Genomic DNA, 22113 nt, shown 5'->3' with positions numbered 1-22113 from the left:
TTCAAACTAGGGCTGTCAATCGATTCAAATATTTAATTGAGATTAATCGCATGATTGTCCATAGTTAATCGGGATTAATCGCAAATTAATTGCACATTTTGTATCTGTTCAAAATGTACCTTAAAGGAAGATTTGTCAAGTATTTAATACTGTTATCAACATGGGAGTGGGCAAATATGCTGCTTTATGCAAATGTATGCATGCATTTATTATTAGAAATCAATTAACAACACAAAACAATGACACATATTGTCCAGAAACCCTCACAGGTACTGCATTTAGCATAAAAAATATGCTCACAGACTTCAATGAGATCATAACATGGCAAACTCAAGGCCAACAGGCAACAACAGCTGTCAGTGTGTCAGTGTGCTGACTTGACTGTGACTTGCCCAAAACTGCATGTGATTATCATAAAGTGGGAGACTCGTCGGTACCCATAGAACCCATTTTCATTCACATATCTTGAGGTCAGAGGTCAAGGGACCCTTTGAAAATCAGCATGCCATTTTTTTCTCGCCAGAATTTAGAGTAGTACCTCCTTTGCGACAAGCTAGTATGACATGGTTGGTACCAATGGATTCAATAGGTTTTCTAGTTTCATATGATGATATGATCCCGCTACAACCAAAAAATCGCAAGTTGTGTTAATGCGTTAAGAAATTAGTGGCGTTAAAATGTGTTTGTATGAACGCGTTATCGCGTTAACTTTGACAGTCCTAGTTTCAATATCATTTCAGCTGCAGAAGAGTCAATGCCACTCAATTGGGGAGCTCTATTTATAGCACAACTGTACTGAAAGTGCTTCTTGTGGAGTGATTTCTTACATAAAAAATGAGTGTTTTTATATTCATAATTATATGTGCATCAGCTTTCAAGAATCACAAGTTGTTGCGAACCATTTTCTCTACAGGGATGCTGTTGATTGAATAAATTGGAATAGTTAAAATACAGCTCATTGTTATTTCATGAATAAATAATAAATAATATTCTCAGGAGGACGTACAACATGAAAAATAGCTCACTGAGGTATTATTCATCTGGAATATGCATGCAGATCCATTATATGTAAAAGTTCAAAACTGCGCTGCCAACGCTGGCCTTTTTAAATGGGACTTTCACAGATCAAAGTGCATTAAGATATTCTGACGGCAGAAAATGGTGCTAATAACTGCTGGCAAATGGAAAAAAAGGTGCTGCATACAAGGTGTTGGTACAGAATGCATAGGGAAAGGGAGAAGTTTACATTCACACTTACAGTTTTTCTGGTGAAACAGAGGTAGCGGGTGACCTTGGATTTGAATAAGCCGTCCTTCCACAGGTCGGCGTCAGAGCCATCTGTTGTTTGTGCAACCTACGTGAAAAAAAAAAGAGAGAGAGAGAGAGAGAAAAAAATAAGGAGAGAAAAAAAACATGCAGGAGGTGGGATAAAGTTAATGTATGTATGCCATGAGCGTGTTGCTTTTGCCTCTTCCCTTTGCATACTAGCCTTAATTAACGCTTGCCTACACTAGCGCTCCATCTCATTAGTGCTCTGCGTGGGTAAAGGAGTCTTAGCCTCCAAAAAAGGTGGCTAAAAATATCATCCCTCGGGACCGGGCTGATTAAAGATGCCCTGACAACGATCTGCTCTAATAAGGAAACCAAACTTCAATGTGCTTCTGTGGGAAAGCAGGGATTATATTCGGGGTAAATGTGGAATATATCTTTTTATTAAAAACCTACCGTGGTACCCCTTGAGCAACACACACAGGTAAACTGAGAACACTGCACATGCACCTTAAATAGTTTTACCGCTCTACTCCCTGTGTGGATTCTTTCCATGATTTAATGAGACAAGTCTTCGAAGAATAAATTACTGAGGATTTAAAGCCTAAATAAGTCAAAATCCAAAGACCTAAGCAGCTCGTCCTTGTACAATGGGCTCATTCATAGTTGTAAATGATCAGTGGAGTCAGTAAAATAAAAAATAGATTGCATCATATTGACAGCATAGGCACCACAAGTCAAGCTCAAGGTCCAACACCACATTGCTATGTAAATGTAGGTATGCGGGGCAGAATGATAAAGCAAAACATAACCTGCAGACTGCGTTCCGGCAAACATGCTCGGCTGAGGCGTCATGTTCCATTGGCTATCATGTGAGAATCACCTAAATAACTGCCAGGGTTATTTTCTAAAGGGATCCTTTACAAAGAAGAGTCAATCTAATGAGGTTCATTCAAATGAAGAAGTCATAGATCTCTGCACCCACCCACACACATTACCCCCTTGACAATAATGATGAATGACCTCGGTGACTGGGGTGGGGGGGGGAACATGGCATGGGGGAGATTCATGAAAAACCACCAGTGACTAGCTGGGATGAGAGCGGAAGACTAGAGTGGGGGGAACAGAGATAGATAGCGGGTTGAGAGAGAGAGACGAGGGGAGAGAGGGATTGCGGGGCGTCTCCAACAGCAGTTCCATGAAAGGTCCCAGAAGGAGCCTATACATCACCAGCCTCCTTCTTTCCTTACAAGACAACCCGTCTTGGCCACTTTTTCCAGGTCAGTAGCCAGCGCATCCTGTCAGCGTAAACAAAGGGCTCGCTTTGTGAAACCCAAAGTCAAGTTGAGGAGTAACGAGGGCACGGTCCTCCTCCGAGGCACCTCAGGCATCATCCTGCCACGGCCGCCGGCAGCAAGGATGCGACGCTGCCTGAATGTGAAACGCCGACTGCTGAGCCACGGCAGAAAGGAGGCATGTGTAAAGTTGCGATGGCTCCTCTCTGATACTTTCAAGTCTGGCGCCGCATGGCTCCATCATTACACAGACTTCAATGAGAAGAATGCCACACGTCTGATAAGAAACATCCCGGCTCTGATATTGAAATACGGTTGTATCATTTGATTTAAAAACGCAATGACAGATTCAACTGCCACTTCCTAAAAATCTAAAGCTTGCAGTGATCTAAAAGCCCACCTATGAAACAAGTCTTTAGGGGGTGCTGAATACTTCCTACGAAGGATCTCTGGAGACAGACACCACTAGCATGTTACTATGAAGCCCTGAGAGGCACAGCTGTGAATGAAAAGATATAAAGGTATAAGAATCAAAAAACCTCTGGGGAGTGAAACCAGAGGCGACATAAGAGAGGTACAGGGAAACAAACCAGTCCCTTCAAAGAAAAACAGAAAAACTGAAAAGAGACATACGTTTTGGATCCTTTCTCTCAACTGGATATAGATAAAATTGCTTGTATATTAAAAAAACTACAGCAGGAGTTACTTTGAAAAGTGATTTGACTTTCAGTAATAGTTTGACATTTTGGGAAATGTGCTTCTTGGCTAACTTGCTGAGATTTAGATGATTAGACTGATACGACTCTCAAGTCTGTGCATTAAGTACGGAGCTAACGTTAGAGCCGAGGGGTGATTAGCTTAGCTTAACTAAAGACAGGAAGCAGGGGGAAACCACTAACTACCAGCAACTCTAAAGCTCACTTATTAACACATCATATGTAATTATTTTAATCCCTATAAAAACAAAAATGTAAAAGAAAAATCAAATTATGGTTTCAGAGGGATTCGCGCGCTGTAACTGTTTCTTGACGAACTACCGTTTGTCCGTTTGCTCAGCACTCCTGAGCAGCATTTCTGCTTATTGTCTGGCAACGACACAATGACAACAATAAATGTTTACGTTTCTGTTAGTGTGAGAATTAAACAAACAAGATACAGCAAGTTAGTTAATGAACTTTAGAGGTGCTAATAGGAGTATTTTTGAGTTTTAAGGCCTTTACACATTGGCAGCGTTTTATTCATGCGATTAAATCCCACGTCAATATATTTTTCCGCTTGTTTTTATCACTATCACTTCCACACAGAACGCAAATACTATGCGGCGAAACAGCAGCATACTTTTTTTTCGGAACAAGGTTGTTTTTTTCTGAGCGTCAACCAATCACATTGTGCAGAACGGGTTGAGTTGTGCCTATATTTATGAAACAATGACATGGAGCCTCCGTAGTCTGAAGCAAGATGGAGAATTGGCAGCACATATCAGATCCACTGCTTCTGTTCTGACGTTTTACAATAAAAGCCACAGACACATAATATTAGCAGGTGAGTATTTTGCGTGTTCGTGTTGTTTATTCGTCACGCACCCGATGTGTAAAGGTATTAGATAGAGCTAGGCTAGGGGTTTCCCTCTGCTTCCACTCTGCTGAGCTAAGTGCCTTCTGCGCCTAGCTCTGGACTTAGCGCACAGGCATGAGAGTGGTATCGATCGTCCCCTCTAACTCTCGGCGAGACAGCAAATGAGCTTATTTCCCAAAAATGTCTGCTATACATTTAAAGTACAGATGCTCACTCAAAAAGGGACAAGCAGCGATTGGGATTCCATCGGCATCATCACTAATCATGAGCTAGTACTAGGCTCCTTCAAACAAACTTACATTTCAGTTATGAGTTTGCTCAGGTGAATCTGAAATACACACATATCTCCTTTGCAACCCTAGCACAGAGTGCGAGTGTGCGTGAGTCTACTCGTGGCGTTTGATGTTGGGTGGCTGCTGGTGCTTCAGCAAAGCTCCTGATCCCAGTGGAGCAGCGTTTGATCTGGGCCTGTGCTCTCTTGTGTTGGAACAACCTGCTCAAGTTCAGAGATGTGAGCGCATCGTATCAGAGAGCAAAAGAGTTAATCAGCCCTTTGATCTGCTCTATAAAAAGTACGGTAAGTATGGTAAGCAGTCGGTTTAAGGAGGATTTCTAAAAGAGGTCTAGTATGAATGGGAAAAAAAAAATCAATACAGCGTAATATCCTGAGACTTCCCCTTCTCGGCGCTGCATTAAGCACACTGATGCCGAGTGTTGATATTTTTGTTTGTATTTCAAAGTCTGCAGATGAAAGACCACATGGTGATGTTCAAAAGATGTTCTTGAAGATGGGACAAATGCATTTGAAAATAGCGCTTCAGAGTCTGAAAGGCCTTGAGTTTTATTTTTGGGGGCTAACTTGTACTTGACTTTTTATTCATAGGTATGATTTTGATTTTTTTATTACCCTGAAGGATATGTGTTTTCATTTTAATTTATAAAGGAAAAAACAAACACAGACTGAAATATATCACTAAACAAGATAGTATCAAATATAGGCTTTAAGCTATCTGGAGCCTGTTTTGTCACACAGACAGGAAGCAATGTAACATTCTACGGCCATGCTGACGGCTCTGTGAGGCTGTACTTTGAGCTAAATGCTAATGTCACCATGCTAACATGCTCACAATGACGCTGTGAAATTGTCGATGATAGCAGGTATAATGTTTACCATGTAGATAATTAATTAGCACTATCACAAAGTACAGCTGAGGTTGATAGGGATGTCAATCATTCTTGAAGGTATTAGGATTCATTCATAGGTTTCATCCTCTGGCCACAATGCATATCTGTACCAAATTTCATGGCAGACCATCCAAGAATGTTTTTCCTTAATCAAGGGTCTAAAGACAGAGGGGTGTCGTGTGTTGTTCAGATTGAAATTTGGGCTGTATAAATAAAATTGACTTGATTTGCCTTAAAAAAATGTCAGCCTCAGAGGAGAAGTCAGGGGATACATTTAGCATAAAGTTTTGGAGATATTCACATTTCCATCTGGACATAAGACCGCCTTACTGACATTAACATCCTCAACACTAGCTAGGCTAAAAAACAACAATAGTACTTCAGTGATTATGAGATGTACACATGTTTAAACTATGCACTATTCGTCTTTGCTTTTGTGGCAGCTTGAATTCATAATCCAAATCATGATCCAAAAATTATATCTAAGCCAATGCATGTAGTGACACAAGGTGACACAAAGAAGTCGTGTTACATTGAATTGCACTGACTTGTTACATCTTGGCTACAATTCATAATCTTAAATCCAAACTATTTCCAAATTTAAAACCGCTGCTGTAGTGTCTGGTGGTTAACACAAAAAGTATTAACAATTTACTGAGCATCCATTGAACAGATAAACCAGTGTCTTAAACAGTCAGCTTTTAGCTTTAAGCCCTATAGAACACACACACACAGCATTTGCACATCAGCTGAAATGTATTGGCGCACTGGAGCAGCAGAGGAGGAAGTCTGACGGGGTTTCTCTCTGTTTGTCACTACCGTGTGGTGTGTACGCAGTTTCCCTGCCAGTGGCTCCGTTCTGATGCCAACCCACCGTCATCTGCCAGAGATTAGAACAAGCTGGGTGTGTAGGGTGGAGCAGGAAGAGATAAACACTGGGGGGAGAGGGAGGGTTTGGGGGTGTTGGGTGAAAGAAGAAGTCTGAATAGGAAGCGAGAGAGAGGAAGAGAGATCTGCCCTTGAGCTTGTTTTGTGCTTTGTTTAACTCTCTTCTCTTTTTAACCCTCTCCAAGATAGGTTCAAATAAACGAACCAATCCTGCACTACATCCTCATTGTTGAAGTTGTTGTGGTACTTGGATGTAAGGGAAACATGGGGGTAAACTTACTCTGGTGGGCATCAACCAAACATCATTAAATCTTTGCCTCTGGTGTGTCTGTAATACTGGTGGCAACCAGCAACAATGTCAGGAAGGGAATCTTCCTAATCATCAAAGTAAACTTTATGAATAAGTCATCTAACAGCTCTAACAAAAAAAAAAACACCTTGGAAGGCTGCCAACATCCTTGCTGTAAGTTATGCTATACAATCAGCTACAACACTCACATGTAGAGTAAAACCCCAAAAACTTACCAAAATAAAAGGATTATATTTCAGAGTAGACTTTCAATCAATAACATTTTGGCCTCTGGCAAAACATTTATAATAAAAATAATAAATATTTCTCATATTTTTTTATTTCATCTGTGATTTTTTCTGTAAATTAGATACAGAAACTTTATAGGCGTAATCCAAGCGTATTAAATCAAACTATGTGTTTCAAGACAGTTAAAAAAATGAATACTCACAACATAGTAGCCATCAGGGGCCTTGTTGAGTGAAGTGATTACTCCAACAGCAGAGATGGGGTCTGTGGGCAGCTGGCTGCTCACTTCAGACATGTCAAAGCTGCGTTAGAAAAACAGAAGAGCCTCATCACACTTTTGGCATTTCACCAGAGAAAACATACTATAATGATCCACATTTGTCTTTCATGAAATTCAATACATATAAATATTGAACTGTTGGGAAAAACAAACAAACCTGTAATTTGGGACATACAGTCCAGTTTAAAAGGGAGTATTTTAAAACCTGAATAAACTTTGATTAAATATACAAAATGCAGATAGAGAAACAAAATGAGGATTGCACCGTTCAGGGTCATTAAATGGAGAAAGCACAAGGTTTTTCTTGGCTCAAATGACCACATTATTGACTTCTTGATGAGGCTTATTAGGATCTGGAAGAAAAAGTGGCCCCCTAATCCGGGATCAAATGACAAGTGAGACCAATGACAAAAACAGCATTTTGAGACCACCCAGTGACTTCACCAAATCACAAATTACGGGGAGTGATCACATATTTTCAAGGAAGTCCCAATCAATTGCTATCTATTCCTGTCCAAGGGAATTTTTACCTAATGGGTATGCAAGCCTTTTACGGGGTAAGTGGCTTTGCAATGGTTCCCTTACGCAATTTTATTAGATTAGGTCTAAAGCATTCTTGTACTAACTGACAAAGTTGCTGCATTCAATCTTGATGTTTACGAAATCTATTGCAATTAAGCTGATCAAATTAGGGGATTTACCCCAGAAACAGCTGTCTCTTTAACAAATGTTAGATAGCCGTACTTATTCAAATGAAACAGGATAGCAAATTAGCTAATAGAATGAAGGATCTCTTTGTAACATTAATTTGTTCAAAATGAGCTTTGTTTTCCAGCACAACATCAAGGCTTACCAGGCAGACCAAACAAAAATCCATCCAAACTTATTTCCAGCTCCCAAAGTAAAACATCACAGTGTATTCACGTATACAAGCTTGAACAGTGTGGCGTTCAATACAGTGTTTATGATAACTACGGTTCACATGAAGCTTCATCTCCAGAACTATAAGGTAGTACAGGCATATTAGCCTACTACTGTATATAGAAGAGGATGTATTTTCATTTGGTCTTTATATGATAGTAGCTGCAGGGTTTGTTTAGTCTCACTAATTAAAAGTTAATTAATTATTGCAAAATGTGTACCTGATTTAGCATAATGTCGAATTGGTCTAATTCTTTATTGTGTGCAGAAGCCATCACTTCAGTGTTGAAAAGATGGAATAAATGCAAGTTGGTGAATGTGAGGGAGTTAACACGCCATTTAGATATAAATATAACTCCACCTGTATATGTAATTTATTCTTTACAATACTCTTTTACAACATTTTTTATACAATATTTCATCAGTACGCAACTTATACGTAACTCTTATACATCAGAATATAACATATGTCCAACCTTTGCACCTTAACTGCAATCTGTATATATGTACATGTATATACACCCCATATATATCCTCATTGTATATATTGTCTTAACCAGCACTTTACTAGTTTGCACTCTGGTTAGATCAGGGGTATGCAACCTGCGGCTCCGGAGCCATATGTGGCTTTTTAGCCCCTCTCCAATGGCTCCCTGTGGAAATTAATTTTTTTCGTAAAGTTATTCTCGTAATATTACGACTTTTTTTTCTCGTAAAGTTATGACTTTATTCTCTTGATATTACGCCTTTTTTCTCGTTATATTACGACTTTATTCTCTTAATATTACGACTTTATTCTCGTAATATTACGACATTCTTATCTTAATATTACGACTTTTTTTCTAGTAATATTATGACTTTATTCTCGAAATCTCAGATGTTTTTTCCCTCAATGTTGCCCTAATACTCTGTAGTACATTTGCGCTTTGGCCCTCACTGCATTAGACTTATATACTATATACTTAGACTATAAACTGTGTAACCTTCATCACAATGCTCAAATGTTTTTCAGCTCCAGAAGGATTTTTCTTCTCTTGTTTTTTTTTGCCCAAAATGGCTCTTTTAATAGTAATGGTTGCTGACCCCTGGGTTAGATGCAAAACTGCATTTCGTTGTACTTTTATGTGCAACGACAATAAAGTTGATCTCATCTAATTTGTGACTAATGGAAGATTACTAGTTAGCTAGCTAATATTTACTATGGCTATAATACACATATGGATAAAAATATCACTGTACAGATTGCTGTCATTATGTTCATTTTGAATTCTTTTGTCATTCATGAACTAATGATGCAGTCTCAGTAAAAAAAAAACAATAGCTATTTAATCAGATAAGCAGATGCACAATAATAGATATGTAACCAGTGGCTGCTGGTGGAAATGTTTCTAGGTAGGGCTGTGCCACATCCAATCAATTTCAGCAAACATCCCGGTATGATTTAATGCAAAAAAGTGAAGTTATCAAAAACACATTACAACTTTTCAGTTAAATAATCAACAATTGAGAAGAGTAAAGAATGTTTAGAAAAACACAACAGTATAACATGTACTCAGTGGTGGAAAGTAACTAAGTACATTTACTCAAGTACTGTACTTAAGTACAATTTTGAGGTACTTGTACTTTACTTGGGTATATGTATATATATATATATATATATATATACATATTAGATAATGTAACATCATATATTAATTTGCTGTTCAGCTGATTCAGTGCTGAACAGGAACCACTGTGGTCTGCAGATTTACAGATGTTGAACTAACGTTAAAAGTCAGTTGCCACGTGGTCACTCTGTTATCATTAGCTAAGGAATACCTAAAGCCATCTAGCATCATGGCGCTATAGCTAACGTTATACAGAGGTCTAAGTGAGGTCTCACTGTAGCTACAACAAGTATTTAGCTTGTTAAATGTACGTTTGAGTGTATATAAATGAATAGTAATTACTGTAAACCCACTAGAAACTGTCTGAGTCGTTAGGAAGTGTAACTGCAATCCACAGTAGTTTCTGTAGGTAGGTTTTTGTTTACCTGGTTGAAACGTCCTCTCTCTCCTGAGTGCTGTCGACTTCGGACTTTACCCACCTGCGTCCAAACCAACCTGCCGCTGGAAGTAAATACTTCCGGGTACCACTGATAATAAATAAATAATTAACCAAAACCCACTGTTAACTCAAATACAATCTCCTTCTGTCATTTTTTTTCTGAAAATAAATAAATAAAATAAAAATAATAAATAAAAAATAAAGTTGTCTGTAGTTGTCTGTATTGTTTTAAAGGTCCCATATCATGCTTATTTTCAGGTTCATACTTGTATTTTGTGTTTCTACTAGAACATGTTTATACGCTGTAATGTTCAAAAAAAACTTTTTTTCCCCTCATATTGTCAGCTTGAGTATACCTGTATTTACCCTCTGTCTGAAACGCTCCATTTTAGCGCATTTTGACGGAATTGCAACAGTATTGCGTTGCTAGGCAACAGCTTGGGTCCATGTGTACTTTCTGTCAGCTGATGACATTCACATACACTGAAACCAGGAATAAACTGGGACACATTTAGAATGTTTACGTTTAAATCTGTGTAAATGGTCTAAATATTGTATATTTGTGACATCACGAACGGGCAGAAATCCTGACAGCTTGTTTCAAATGCAGAGTTTCTGAATACGGGCTGTGTGTATTTCCCTGTAGATTGAGTGTTTTCGATACTTTCACAGTATTTATATAGGACTTAAGCCTGCTTTATAATAAAAAAACATGAAAATATCTCTTTTTTATAATATGGGACCTTTAAGCTGCCATGCACAATCCCTTTACAAAAGTAATTTTAATTCATCCTAACTGATGCTTACTCACTGTAGTTGCTTTTTGAAAATGATTATTATTATTTATGTTCATAACTAAAATGAGTTGCTGATAAAAATCGTAACATCAGAATCACAATCAGTTTTATTTGCCAAGTACGTACATACAAGGAATTTGACTCCGTTTTTTTATGCATTTTTTTAAATGCACTTACACAGATTAGAAATAACAGCTAGGGACAAGGACAGCAAAGCTGGGGAATAGACAGGAGTGATATGTACACGAGTAGTGTGAAAAATAGGCATATTTATATCTATATATATAGATGTGTGCGTGTGCAGCACAGAAGCACTGGATTCTCCTCGACATTCAATTCAACAGAGAACATCTTATGAAAGCACCATCAGAAAGCTATATGAATGCTAAATGTGCCAATTTACTTTGTCAGTGTGAATTGTGTACACACAGAGAATGGAGGCCTGGGCCAACAATGCCACATTGACTCGTGGGTGTATTTCTTTGCAATAACTTTTGAGATCCAATTTGGCTGTGGTAACTAAATTAAGGTTGTGCTTCACTAAATGGCTCTCATTACGTGGATGTATCTACGGGTCACGCCTTCTGACAGTTGGTTGTCTCTCTAATCATCACATGTCATTACTGTAATCAGATAAAAGTAAGATAAAGAGCAATGTATTAGCTTAGCCGTAACATTAGGACGTACATCTCCCAGAGTACAAAACTTGAAAGCCTCTTTGTAGACTGTCCAAAACACCAAGGGGCGACAGATGCTTTCCCATCGCCGAGTTTATTATTTTGACCCCCATCATACCAATCAAATAAATTATTTCATTGTGCAACTATTATCCTAATTTATTCAAATCAAAGACTTGTTGCTCTGTTCTGTGACATGGCGCCATATGCCGGTGTGGTGTCTTCATTGGGGCCACACACTGTGAAATGTATTTATGGGCTTACATGGCTGCACATGATGTGATCAGTTTTCCCTTTTTTACATTTTTATAACGCTTCTATTAATTAGAGAGGAGACGCTCAGGAAAAACTGCCACCGTGACCGGCAACTTTCACCACCTCCACACTTTCTGTTGATGTTAATTGAGGAGGCGAAGTCTTGCCTGTGTTTGCAGACAAGTGTTAGTTTCTAATTATAATTTTGGAAATTCTCAACAGGCAAACATGGCACTGGCAGCTTTTACAGCCTTTGTTAGATGCAGATTCTATATTATATTCTGATTTTAGATGTCTCACCACTACAGTAGGCTATATTAAGATGCAATTCAAGCAATTTTATTATGACTATGACTACTTTTGCAAAACCACCTTTCAGTTTCTTCCCCTCTTTAGTAACTTTAAATGAATAGTTGGATATTTTGGCAAATACACCTATTTGCATTCTTGCCAAGAGTTAGATGATAAGATCAACACTCTCATGTCTGTACCTAAATGTAAAACTAGCCTGGCTCTGTCTGAAGATAACAAAATCCTCCAACACAAAAAAAGTTGTGTAAAAAATGACAACTTGTGGTTTTACAGGGGTTATGTGCTCGGCCATTTCTTGGTCGAACGCAGTTACTTCCTGCTCCGCCACTGGTTCCAAGGCATACACGCCATACGCATTTCCCATTAATTACCCAGACCCACAGTTTCATAATGAACCAAAATCATTTTTACACTTCTCAACGGATGGGTCCACGCAGACTGCCCGGGGGATTCACATCAGTAGGTCAGAGGCGGTCGCTCAATGTGGGAGGATCCTCTCGTGGGACCTCTCCCCAGTGCTCTGGCTGGCCCTCGCCGGGAGCATTTCCTCCGCCGCGACCGGCTCTGGGTCGGCTTGGAAAGGCGCAAGGGTAAAGGTGGGTCGTGGCTCCGTAGTGCTCCTGTCGGCAACCCACCCGACCCGTCAAGTTCTTCTTAGATCTAGCCTCTTAATTTTGCTCTCAAAGTGCACCAGATTGATGCATTTAACTTTAAAATGTACAAAATGTTCTTACGGGGGAGCATGCTCCTGGACCCCCCTAAGGGACCCAAGGTCTACCCACCACAGACTCACAAAAAACTAGTGTTGCATGTCGTTAATAATTACTAATTACTAAAGTAAATGCAGTAAAAATGACTTTGTGACAATTTTCATCTTGGTGAGATTCACAAAATTTGGGCAACCATGTGCAAAAACATAAATCGGTGCTTATATTCCCAGGGAACCTCACAGCGACAAATTTCTTTGATCAGAATTAAACAATAAAACTTTTTTTAAAATAGCATTAAAGGTGCTGATAGGTGGATTTTGTTACCTTTGGACAGAGCCAGGCTAGCTGTTTCCCCCTGTTTCCAGTCTTTATGCTAAGCTAATCTAATCATCTACTGGCAGCAGCATCATGTTTACTGTACAGTTACGAGTCCTCTCATCTAATTCTCAGCAACAAAATGAATAATCTTATTTCTCAAACTATTCCTTTAAGGAGTATTCTTGTACGCCAAAGTGTAGAAGTGTACTGTATCTAACAAACTTTTCAGTATTTGAGTTAATGAAGCTAAGTGAGAATATATTTGGGGCTTTCTTATTTTTGCAGTAAGAGAGAGCTCACTGGGGCTAAGAGTTTCTTTAGCCTTTATGTGTAGGCTAAGAAAGTGATGAAGATAGTCATCGAAACTGAGAAGTGTTATATATGATTAACAGAATAACAACTATAAAGGCCGCAACCTGCTGCCAAACAGTGTTCTTTAGATGATATACCATAGCAACAAATCATGGATGTTTAGCTTAGTGTGTGTCCATATCAGTGAAAATGATCGTAGCAGAGAAATTTACATAGTGGAAGAGAATTTCTTACTTTGTCAGATCTTGTAACACCCCCCATCATCACCACCACCCACCTCTCACACACACACAATCCTGCAAACACATGCTTCCACATCAAGGTGTTGACAACCTACCGAAACAGGCATGCTCGTTTTATGTAGAATTTGAGGCAGCGCTGAAGTTGATAAGATAAAATCTCAGGTGTCAGTGGAAAAAAAAAAGGAAAAAAAAAACAACACATGCTCCGGCTGAGAAGAGGTACACCTGCTAAAGTAATGGTCTAATTATGGAATAGGTGATGAAACACTCGTCGAGAGTCTGGAGATATCAGCAACACATGCTAACTGTGAAAGCCATCAGCTATTACAGTGTTTTAATGTGCGGCACATCGCATGCTGAGGATTGTGGGGTAAGATGAATGATGGCTGTGGCAGGTTTCTGTGGGGGAGCAGCCAGTGTAGGACGCATAGCATTACAGCTGGCATTTTGAAAAGGTTCATTAAAACTGTGATTTTCTTTGTTCGCGCTTTGTTTCATGTGTGTTTTATGACACATCTCAGTTACCCCATAAACACTGGATCATCCGATCATGTACAAATACACACATTCTGGTGAGTCTTAACAATGTTGTAGTTGTGAGCGGTAATCAGTGGATGACAGAAGAGCCCCTGGACCAAAATTATACCTCAGTGAGCGACTTCGCACCCAAATGATAAAAAACAGCAAAGGTTTTCTTTTCGTGCGTAAAGGTCATTCACTGTGTTTTGTAATTTGCTGACACTAGTCTGGGGACTGAAGATGGAGATTTCTGTGTTGCCACCCCGAGAGTAATAATATCCCTATCTCAACTTGGGAAATCTACTGCGCCCCAATGTCCCCGTCACCCGTATGAACCCATTATGGGCCGTGTAGAAATCTGCAGGTTTCATTTCATATGTGACCCTCAACCCCCCCTCCTCTTCCTCCCTTTTCTGTCTACACATATAAAAAAAAATCCCTGTGTCTCCTGAATAGCTTATAATAACAAGCTTTAAGAAGCCTACCCTTAGTGCCCCCATAGGATACAGCCTTGCAAGGCTCTATAATATCATGCTTTTTTTCTAATTAAAGGTCAGTTTGGTCCGTTCTCATTGTTGCTTTGGCTGAAAAATCCCCTGAAACACGATGGCTTTGCCAAATGTGATTTAATTTTTCATTTATGCCATCTGTTTTCTTGGCTAAAGCACTGGATTGCACACGTTGAATATGTAGGAATTGTCAGATTCAGTTTGTAATTCTTCCCATTTGTAAAGATATTATAGGTTATATAGATAAAAACTTTCCAAGATCAAACAGCAGGTCTTTATTTGACCTATATGATGCATTTTTCATGCACCTATAGATACGGTCATTCTGGCTGAAGTAATCTTTGGTAGTATTTTACATACACTCATCTCTTACCAGCTTTATCGCTCAACTTATCATCAAACACACACCCATATACACTTGCATGCATCTGTGCACGCACGCCGTACACATACGCATGCATACACACATATACTTTCCTCCGTCTGGTGGGGAGTCTGGACTGCTCCAACTGACTGCGCCTCACTGCCCTTGTGCAGTGGTGTGCCAGTTGTGCCTTCCCCCATCGCTGTGAATGCCACCATCTGGTGTGCCACGTGGACATCATAATCTCCCCTTAATTACATTAGCAGTGCAATCAGTTACTGCATTACAAGGCCGGGCGAAGAGCTTTTAAATCTTGGAGGAAATCATAAATAATTGCACTAAGTACCCGGCGCCAGATGTGCGTGCCAACTTGGCCGGCATGAGATAAATAGTAACCTCAAACAACGGTGTTTCAATATCGACTCTGCAAACATTTTTTGGGGCGGTGTGATCCCCTTGTCTTTTACTCTCGTCCCCGTCCTCGTCCTTTCCCCTTTGGATTCTCTCTGACTTTGTGTGTCAAAGCACACAGAGAGGTTGGAGTTTGTCGACTGTACAGTCAGCTACCTGTTGCCGCGGTATTTCCCCGCCGCAGTGTGACTGATGGCATCCAGGAAACAGTTTGTAACAAGGTGTTTCACAGCGTCACCATTCGGTCCATTACTGCACCCTTCAGTCATTCCTCAGTCGTGTAATTAGATAGCTTCTTCTCGGGTATCTTGTGCTGGAAACTGAAATTCTTTTATGGATTCTGAACAGTTGGGTTATAGGTGTACGAGTGCAGGGCAAAAAGACATTACACTTGATGAGCCACCATCGCGTCTTTCTCCTTGGAGGGGATGTTGCGTTGTGTTGCATGGTGCTTTTCACTCATCTTCCTGTCATGTTCTCGGTTCCCATGGGCGGCTCATGCTGACACACATCTCACTCGGTTCACTGCCAGCCCGGAGCACTTCCTCTTGGTTAGATGGGGCCACTTTCCAGTGTCAGTACACCAGTGGTCACCAAAGATTTAAACAGTAACTCCAATTGAAATTCGAGTAGGAGGCATTAAAGCAGCAGTGGGTAGAAATGGAGCAAAAAGTCATTTTTATAAAACGGTGAAAAAAATCATGTGCTCCTAATGGCATAGATCTGTTGAGATAATACTAAGCACCGCCCACCAGCCGGAGCACAGCCAATAGGAACGCTCTCTCTCTGAAATTACCTGTGATTGGCCAAAGTCTCCCGTCACGGGTTAGATTTTTTAAAGCCTGAAAACAGAGCAATGAGGAGGTGCAGAAGTCTAGTTTTCTCTCAAAACACTTGAATTGAAATATGCTGAAAGGTTATTATGGACTTTTTGCCCAATGATGTAAAAAATATACTGCCTACTGAAGCTTTAATAGACATTTTTCATGTAAAACATCTTGACACGTTAAAGCAGGAGAAGCACAGGTGTAACTAATAACACTAACAAGGTGGGCCAGCATTCAGTTCTGGAACTGGCAGAACTAAATTGTATGCAGCCATTGTAAATGTTATTAAATATACAGTACCTGTGCTATTCCTGCTATGACATGTCTAAGTATCTGCAGTGAAAGAAAGGTCTATTGTAGTTTACACTGCAGAATTATATGAAAGGAAAAAAAGCTAATTTGCTACAGCAATGTACTCGTTTTTGAGATACCTGCCAAGAGTCTTTAGAAATTTCACTATATTCAGAGCAATGCTGCTGAGAGTGTGGAAACACTGAAACTTTTCTGATAATAAAGGTAAAACTAAATTGACCTCGAATGTTAAAGTGGATAGATTTAAACTCCTGAGTGAATTAATTAACAGGATTGTGCAAAGCATAATCTCAGTCTTCAGTCTGCCATTAGTGGAGTATTTTAACCTTGATAACGGGATGTTTCTCACCGCAATGATCCTTGGGAGATGTCTCAGAGATGTGGTTAATTGTTTGCCTGTACCTTTGACTTTATTTTGTTTAAAGAACCTGATTTATTTAAAATTCTCATCATTTGTTCACATGATTTAACAAAAAGTTTAATGCCCAGAGTGCTCCAGAGGATACAAATGTGTCTTTTACTTCTGGAACTGAATTCAAATAACTCTTCCCAATAGTTGGGTGAATACAGGTAAAAATGTTTTTTACGTTTCTTTAGAACGTGTCAAAAATTATCATCATGTATTACATGTCACGGATAGACAAACAAATGCAGCTGTAGAATCTGATCCATGACTATATACTGTATCCCTTAGTATGCTGATATTGATTCCTTGTGTTTAATTAAAAAAAAAAGTCCTACTACGCTGGTGTTTCCTGGGTTAAAAGAAACACCTACAGTATGTTGCATCCAGATGCACTTCTCTCACTGTGTAAATAAGATATACATTCACAAAAAGGCACCTTGACAATCTATCTCCTGGATGGAGATATTGATATTAACATGTACAATGCCCATTTCAATTTGATCGCAATCTGGCCTTCAAAGTGTTATTTAAATGAACGGGTGTCTTTTCAACTAAACAATGTGAGGGAGGGGGCAGAAAAAAAAACACAGCAGAGTGAAGAAAGAGAATTACAGATATTGACTAAATACGTCTTATCATTTATCATAATTTCTCCATCCACTTTGTCACGGCTTCAGCATTTAAGGAAGATAGATGATACAAGATGTTGTCCTCTCTTTCATACTTTCCGTGCTCCGGGAAGTGTGTCCAATATGGACTTACTTTACCTCTTTGCAATTCAGTTGGCATGCGTTTGTCACCATCTCGACATAGCGTGCATTTCCTTGCATGTTTTTTCTACTCGCTGTGTTACGGGACATCTGGCATTTGGACCTTTAACCTGTATGATAAAGGATGCATTTCACGAGCAGCAATATATCTCACTAATAACAAATATTTAGAGGGCAGCGTGTCAAATTACTACACGGGTGTTTTAGTTGACTAAGCGGTTGATATATGTTATTCGGGGAGTTTTTGAAGGCGCCACAATGTCAGCGTAGTGTCATTAAAAGAAGCAAGGTGTGGCATTTGCTATTCTTTTCGTCCCGGTGGGCTTTATGCTGAGGTGGTGGGCTCGGCAAGGGCGACCATTAATATCTTGGAGGGGGTATTCCCATGGTGAGGTGACTGTTTGGAGAAGGTCCTGCTCCAGAGCAGACACCTACAACACCGAAGTTCAAAAAAAAAGTGCTGAGCGTGAGCTCGACTAGTAGCAGCCATCTGCTCCCCTGCTAACTAATGCAAAATATCCACCGTGGACAAATCTCCAGGAGGGATGTGATCTACTGTCCAATTTTTTCTTCCAAGAACTTCCTCCATCTAAAATTAATCACATCACACATACAGTATCAGATGTCAAGATAAAAACAGGGAACACAAAGAGTTATTAGTTTAATAAGATGTAGTGATAGGCTTTAGCTATCACAACAGTTTATTTCTTGTTCTTGATACAGTGATTTTCCCATCTATTATACACGCAGGACTTTGTCACTCACAGCTCTCTCATGTATTTGAATGTGTTGTTTGCCGTGGTGGTGGTGATTTAGAGGGAACATTTTTATCAGAGCTAGCCAAGCAAGCCTGGTCCACAGGGGAGCCAGGCATTTTATAAGGGTATAAATAATCAATGACACTGCATCTGTAATGGCCTGTAATGCAGTTTGTTAACTCCCCCACTTCACCCCCCTCCACCCGGAGTGGCGTGTTTGTTGCTCAAACAATAGGGACGGATTGCCACAGCTAATTGACAAGGCAGGGGAATCTCTCTTTAGCTGTCTGTCTGTCTCTCCGTGTTAAGTCTCGCTGCCCATGACTCCTCTTATATCATGCAGCGAGGTACCTTCTTGTTTTGTTAAAGGAACAGTGTTTAGAAGGGTCTATTAGCAGAAATGGAATATATATTTTTTTAATAAGTATGATTTTGTTACCTTAGAATGAAGGTCTTTGCACACCAAGTCCGTATTTTTTTGTATGCGATTTTTAATTTCATCATCCGTAAAAAAAGTTACGCACAGAAATCTTGCATCCTGAGTACGATGCGTTTTATTATTATTCTACTCGTTGCAAAAATTCACATTACAAGACAAAACTGGATTAATTACGTGGGTGTAATGGATAGCACCAGTCCAAAACAGGGCTAATGAATGAATGACATTAGCAAGAAGCTATCGTCTAGCTGCTTAGAGCTCAATCACTACTGTCTAATCTTTCCTACATCCTTTGTTTTGAAACCATCCCCGACTCCAGGCTGTTCTGCAGTCACCTGACATAATCTACCTTTAAATTCTGCATCTCTGCATTCTTTTATTTCTTTATCATTAAGTGCTTTGTGCTGGGAGATAAAGTGAGTGTTTGTCTTATGCCATTTTGGATAACGTTTACACGGACGGTGGCTCTGAGTAGTCAAACAACCCCTGTTTTGCCTTTAGACGGATACAAAAAAAACACAGAAAATCAAACCTGTTCCAAAAACTTTAGGACGGATGAAAGTTTCGGAGTCTGCGTGTGACACAACGTGAGGTCGTATTTATTTTTAAATGTCCGACAATAGCGGACGTTTATATCTACATAGGGAGTGAGTCCTCTTCACGGACATGGATGTATAAAGAGAACTGGATAAAGCATTGGAGGCGGTCTCCTGTTCATTCCTATGGGAGTTGCTCAGTGGTGCATAATGCTAAAATGGCCTGACTGCCGAGGGATAAAGTACCCGGATCATCTGGCGATCTTCCGCATCCACCCATAGAGCAGGCGCAGTAGTGTTTCCTTTAACTTCACCTCCCAGCCCTCGCTCCAGCCTCGGTCTGGGGCTCATTCACATGAACATTGCAAGAGAAATAACTCTGGATTTGACTATTAGTGCATTTTACAACTTTTAAGATCTAATGATTTAAATAGGGGCTATTCAAGTGTTCGTACTTGGAAGTTGATTTACCTAAAAAAAAATTATCCGCTGAGTTACAGACATCTCTTTCCCAATGTAAGTCTATGGGAAAAAGTATTTTTGGGCCCAATGGTGATGGACACGGAAGTTGTAGTACCACCGTTTGGCCACAATGAAAATTTGCTTCAAAGCCCAGCGCTCTTCCTGGAGGCTTGTTCACAACGCTGGCTACAATGTTTCTACAGTAGCCCAGAAGGGACAAACCAAACACTGGCTCTAGATAGGGCCATTCACGTTTTCAGGTCAGCCACCATAGTTCTCCTACACGCTTAGACACATGGGAGAAGTTTCAGTTGGTTGCAGTCTGCAACCTCACTGCTAGATGCCGCCAAATCACCTTTAAACATCTTACGCTTTGAGCCATGTGTGAATGCTTGTTGTATGTGCCATATAAACATGTGCATGGAGTGGACAATTGGAAAATAAAAGTTATTAAATCCATATTAAACAAAAGCTTATGCATGCACTACGGTCAGATTGAGTTCATGTGATTTCTTTTGAGTCATTTCAGCTGTTGCTTATTATGAGGATTAATCTTAGATTCACTTTTATTGATCAATTATATACAGCAAACCCACAAAGGGCTTAAAACATCTGCCAACAAGTTCAATTGTGTGACCTGAAATGCAATAAAACTAGTTCACAAGTAAACCTCCTTTAATGATTGTGGTTAGTGAATATTTCTGTAATATTTGCTGATGCTGTTATTCAAAGACACACACACACTTAGCCGTCACTGTTGAAACCATGTCTCATATTTCACATATTTCCAGAGAAGAAAAAAAAAAAAAAACTACCAAAGTATACTCCCCCTCACGCACGCATACACCCGCAGCCGAAACATGATACATATTTTGAGTTTCCACCCCTCCTCCCCCCCGATCTCACCCATGAGCCTCTGATTTCCATTATTATTAATATCTGCCTGTTTAATTTTCAGCTCTGTCATAATGTGTCGGCCTAAACTACAAGAGACAATCCCTTATTGATTACTTTCCCAGCAGCCCCGGCGCATGCCCCAGCTGATCACGCCTCTCATGCACAGACATCTCATGCATTTCAGATAATAAGCTGCTGCTCTGGAGTTGAAACAAATTGGATGTGCAGTCAGTCACTGTCCAAGTGAATCATGTTGCAGTCTGTCAGTGGACTAGGCTTGGATTATCATCTTACCCAAGCGAGGCAAAAAAAAAAGGGAGGAAAAAAAATGCCATGAGCACCTGCCATGATGGCAGCAGGGTGGTATATGTGAGCGTGACTCCCACATTGTTGCAGAGTTGTATTTCGGGGCTATTGATCACCCTGCATGTGATATCTCATGTACATTTATATTCGCAAAGTTATGCGCAAACATGAAGGCACATTTTCTCTTAAAATGTTAACCAAACTATGACAAAGGAAGACAAGATAAAAGTATTTGACATCTATATGTGTGGTAGACTTGATAACAAGAAAATTCTGCCTCATGAAATGTCACACAGACAGACTGTCATAAAAATCTATTTCTGAGTGATTAAACTCAAATAGAATTGCTCTTTTTCTTTATTTTGACAAAGCTTGACGCTTCAAACTAACACAATTTCCCTCAGCTTTCATGGTAGATATACGCTTTAGGGTATTGTGCGAGCAAAGTACTGGCTTTCAGCATCGTGGCTGATGGCATTTAGAAAAGTTCCCATGAGAAAAACGTGACAAGATATGAATGAAACAAGTCATTAGTCCTCCGAATCGATGAGGGGTAAAAGGCCTTATTAGAAGCAAACGTCTGTTTACATGACAATTTAATACAATACTAGAAAATCTTGACACAAACAGCTATGAAATCTCTTGTTTATGCACCATATTTTCAGACCTGTCAACGGCTATCTCTATAGCACGACAGCGCTTGTGAACTTACAACAGTAAGACGCTAGAACGCCATGCTCCATGCACATGTTCCACTGTACATGGACAAGGCATAACACTGTGCCAGAAACTATTTTCAACAGCAAACAATGCCGCCATTGTATTTATTTTCTGTAACAGAAAGAAAATAAAGCATCCTGTCACCTTGGACCTGGCTCCGTTTCAGATTCACTGCACTTTCACGTAAAAAAAAAAAAAAAAAATCAAAAAAAGGGAAGTTTTTTTGGAGTTTCACGGGAAGATGTGATTAATAATAC

General features: G+C 39.7%; 1 protein-coding gene across 8 annotated transcripts in view; it reads right to left on the bottom strand.

Annotated features, from left to right (window-relative positions):
- The window catches only part of mvb12bb (multivesicular body subunit 12Bb), a 145817-nt gene that overhangs the window by 31989 nt on the left and 91715 nt on the right, over window positions 1–22113 (bottom strand). For all 8 annotated transcript variants that reach the window (XM_037778055.1, XM_037778054.1, XM_037778059.1 and 5 more), the window contains 2 exons: window positions 6953–7052; window positions 1259–1354 (listed from right to left, as the gene is read on the bottom strand). In XM_037778055.1, coding sequence (XP_037633983.1) covers window positions 1259–1354; window positions 6953–7045 — 189 coding nt within the window. In that variant the 5' untranslated portion in view covers window positions 7046–7052. The remainder of the gene's footprint in view (window positions 1–1258; window positions 1355–6952; window positions 7053–22113) is intronic.

The sequence above is a fragment of the Sebastes umbrosus genome, chromosome 8 (assembly GCF_015220745.1).
Source record: "Sebastes umbrosus isolate fSebUmb1 chromosome 8, fSebUmb1.pri, whole genome shotgun sequence".
NCBI classification, from domain to species: domain Eukaryota; kingdom Metazoa; phylum Chordata; class Actinopteri; order Perciformes; family Sebastidae; genus Sebastes; species Sebastes umbrosus.
This window is presented reverse-complemented; position numbering and strand designations above follow the sequence as displayed.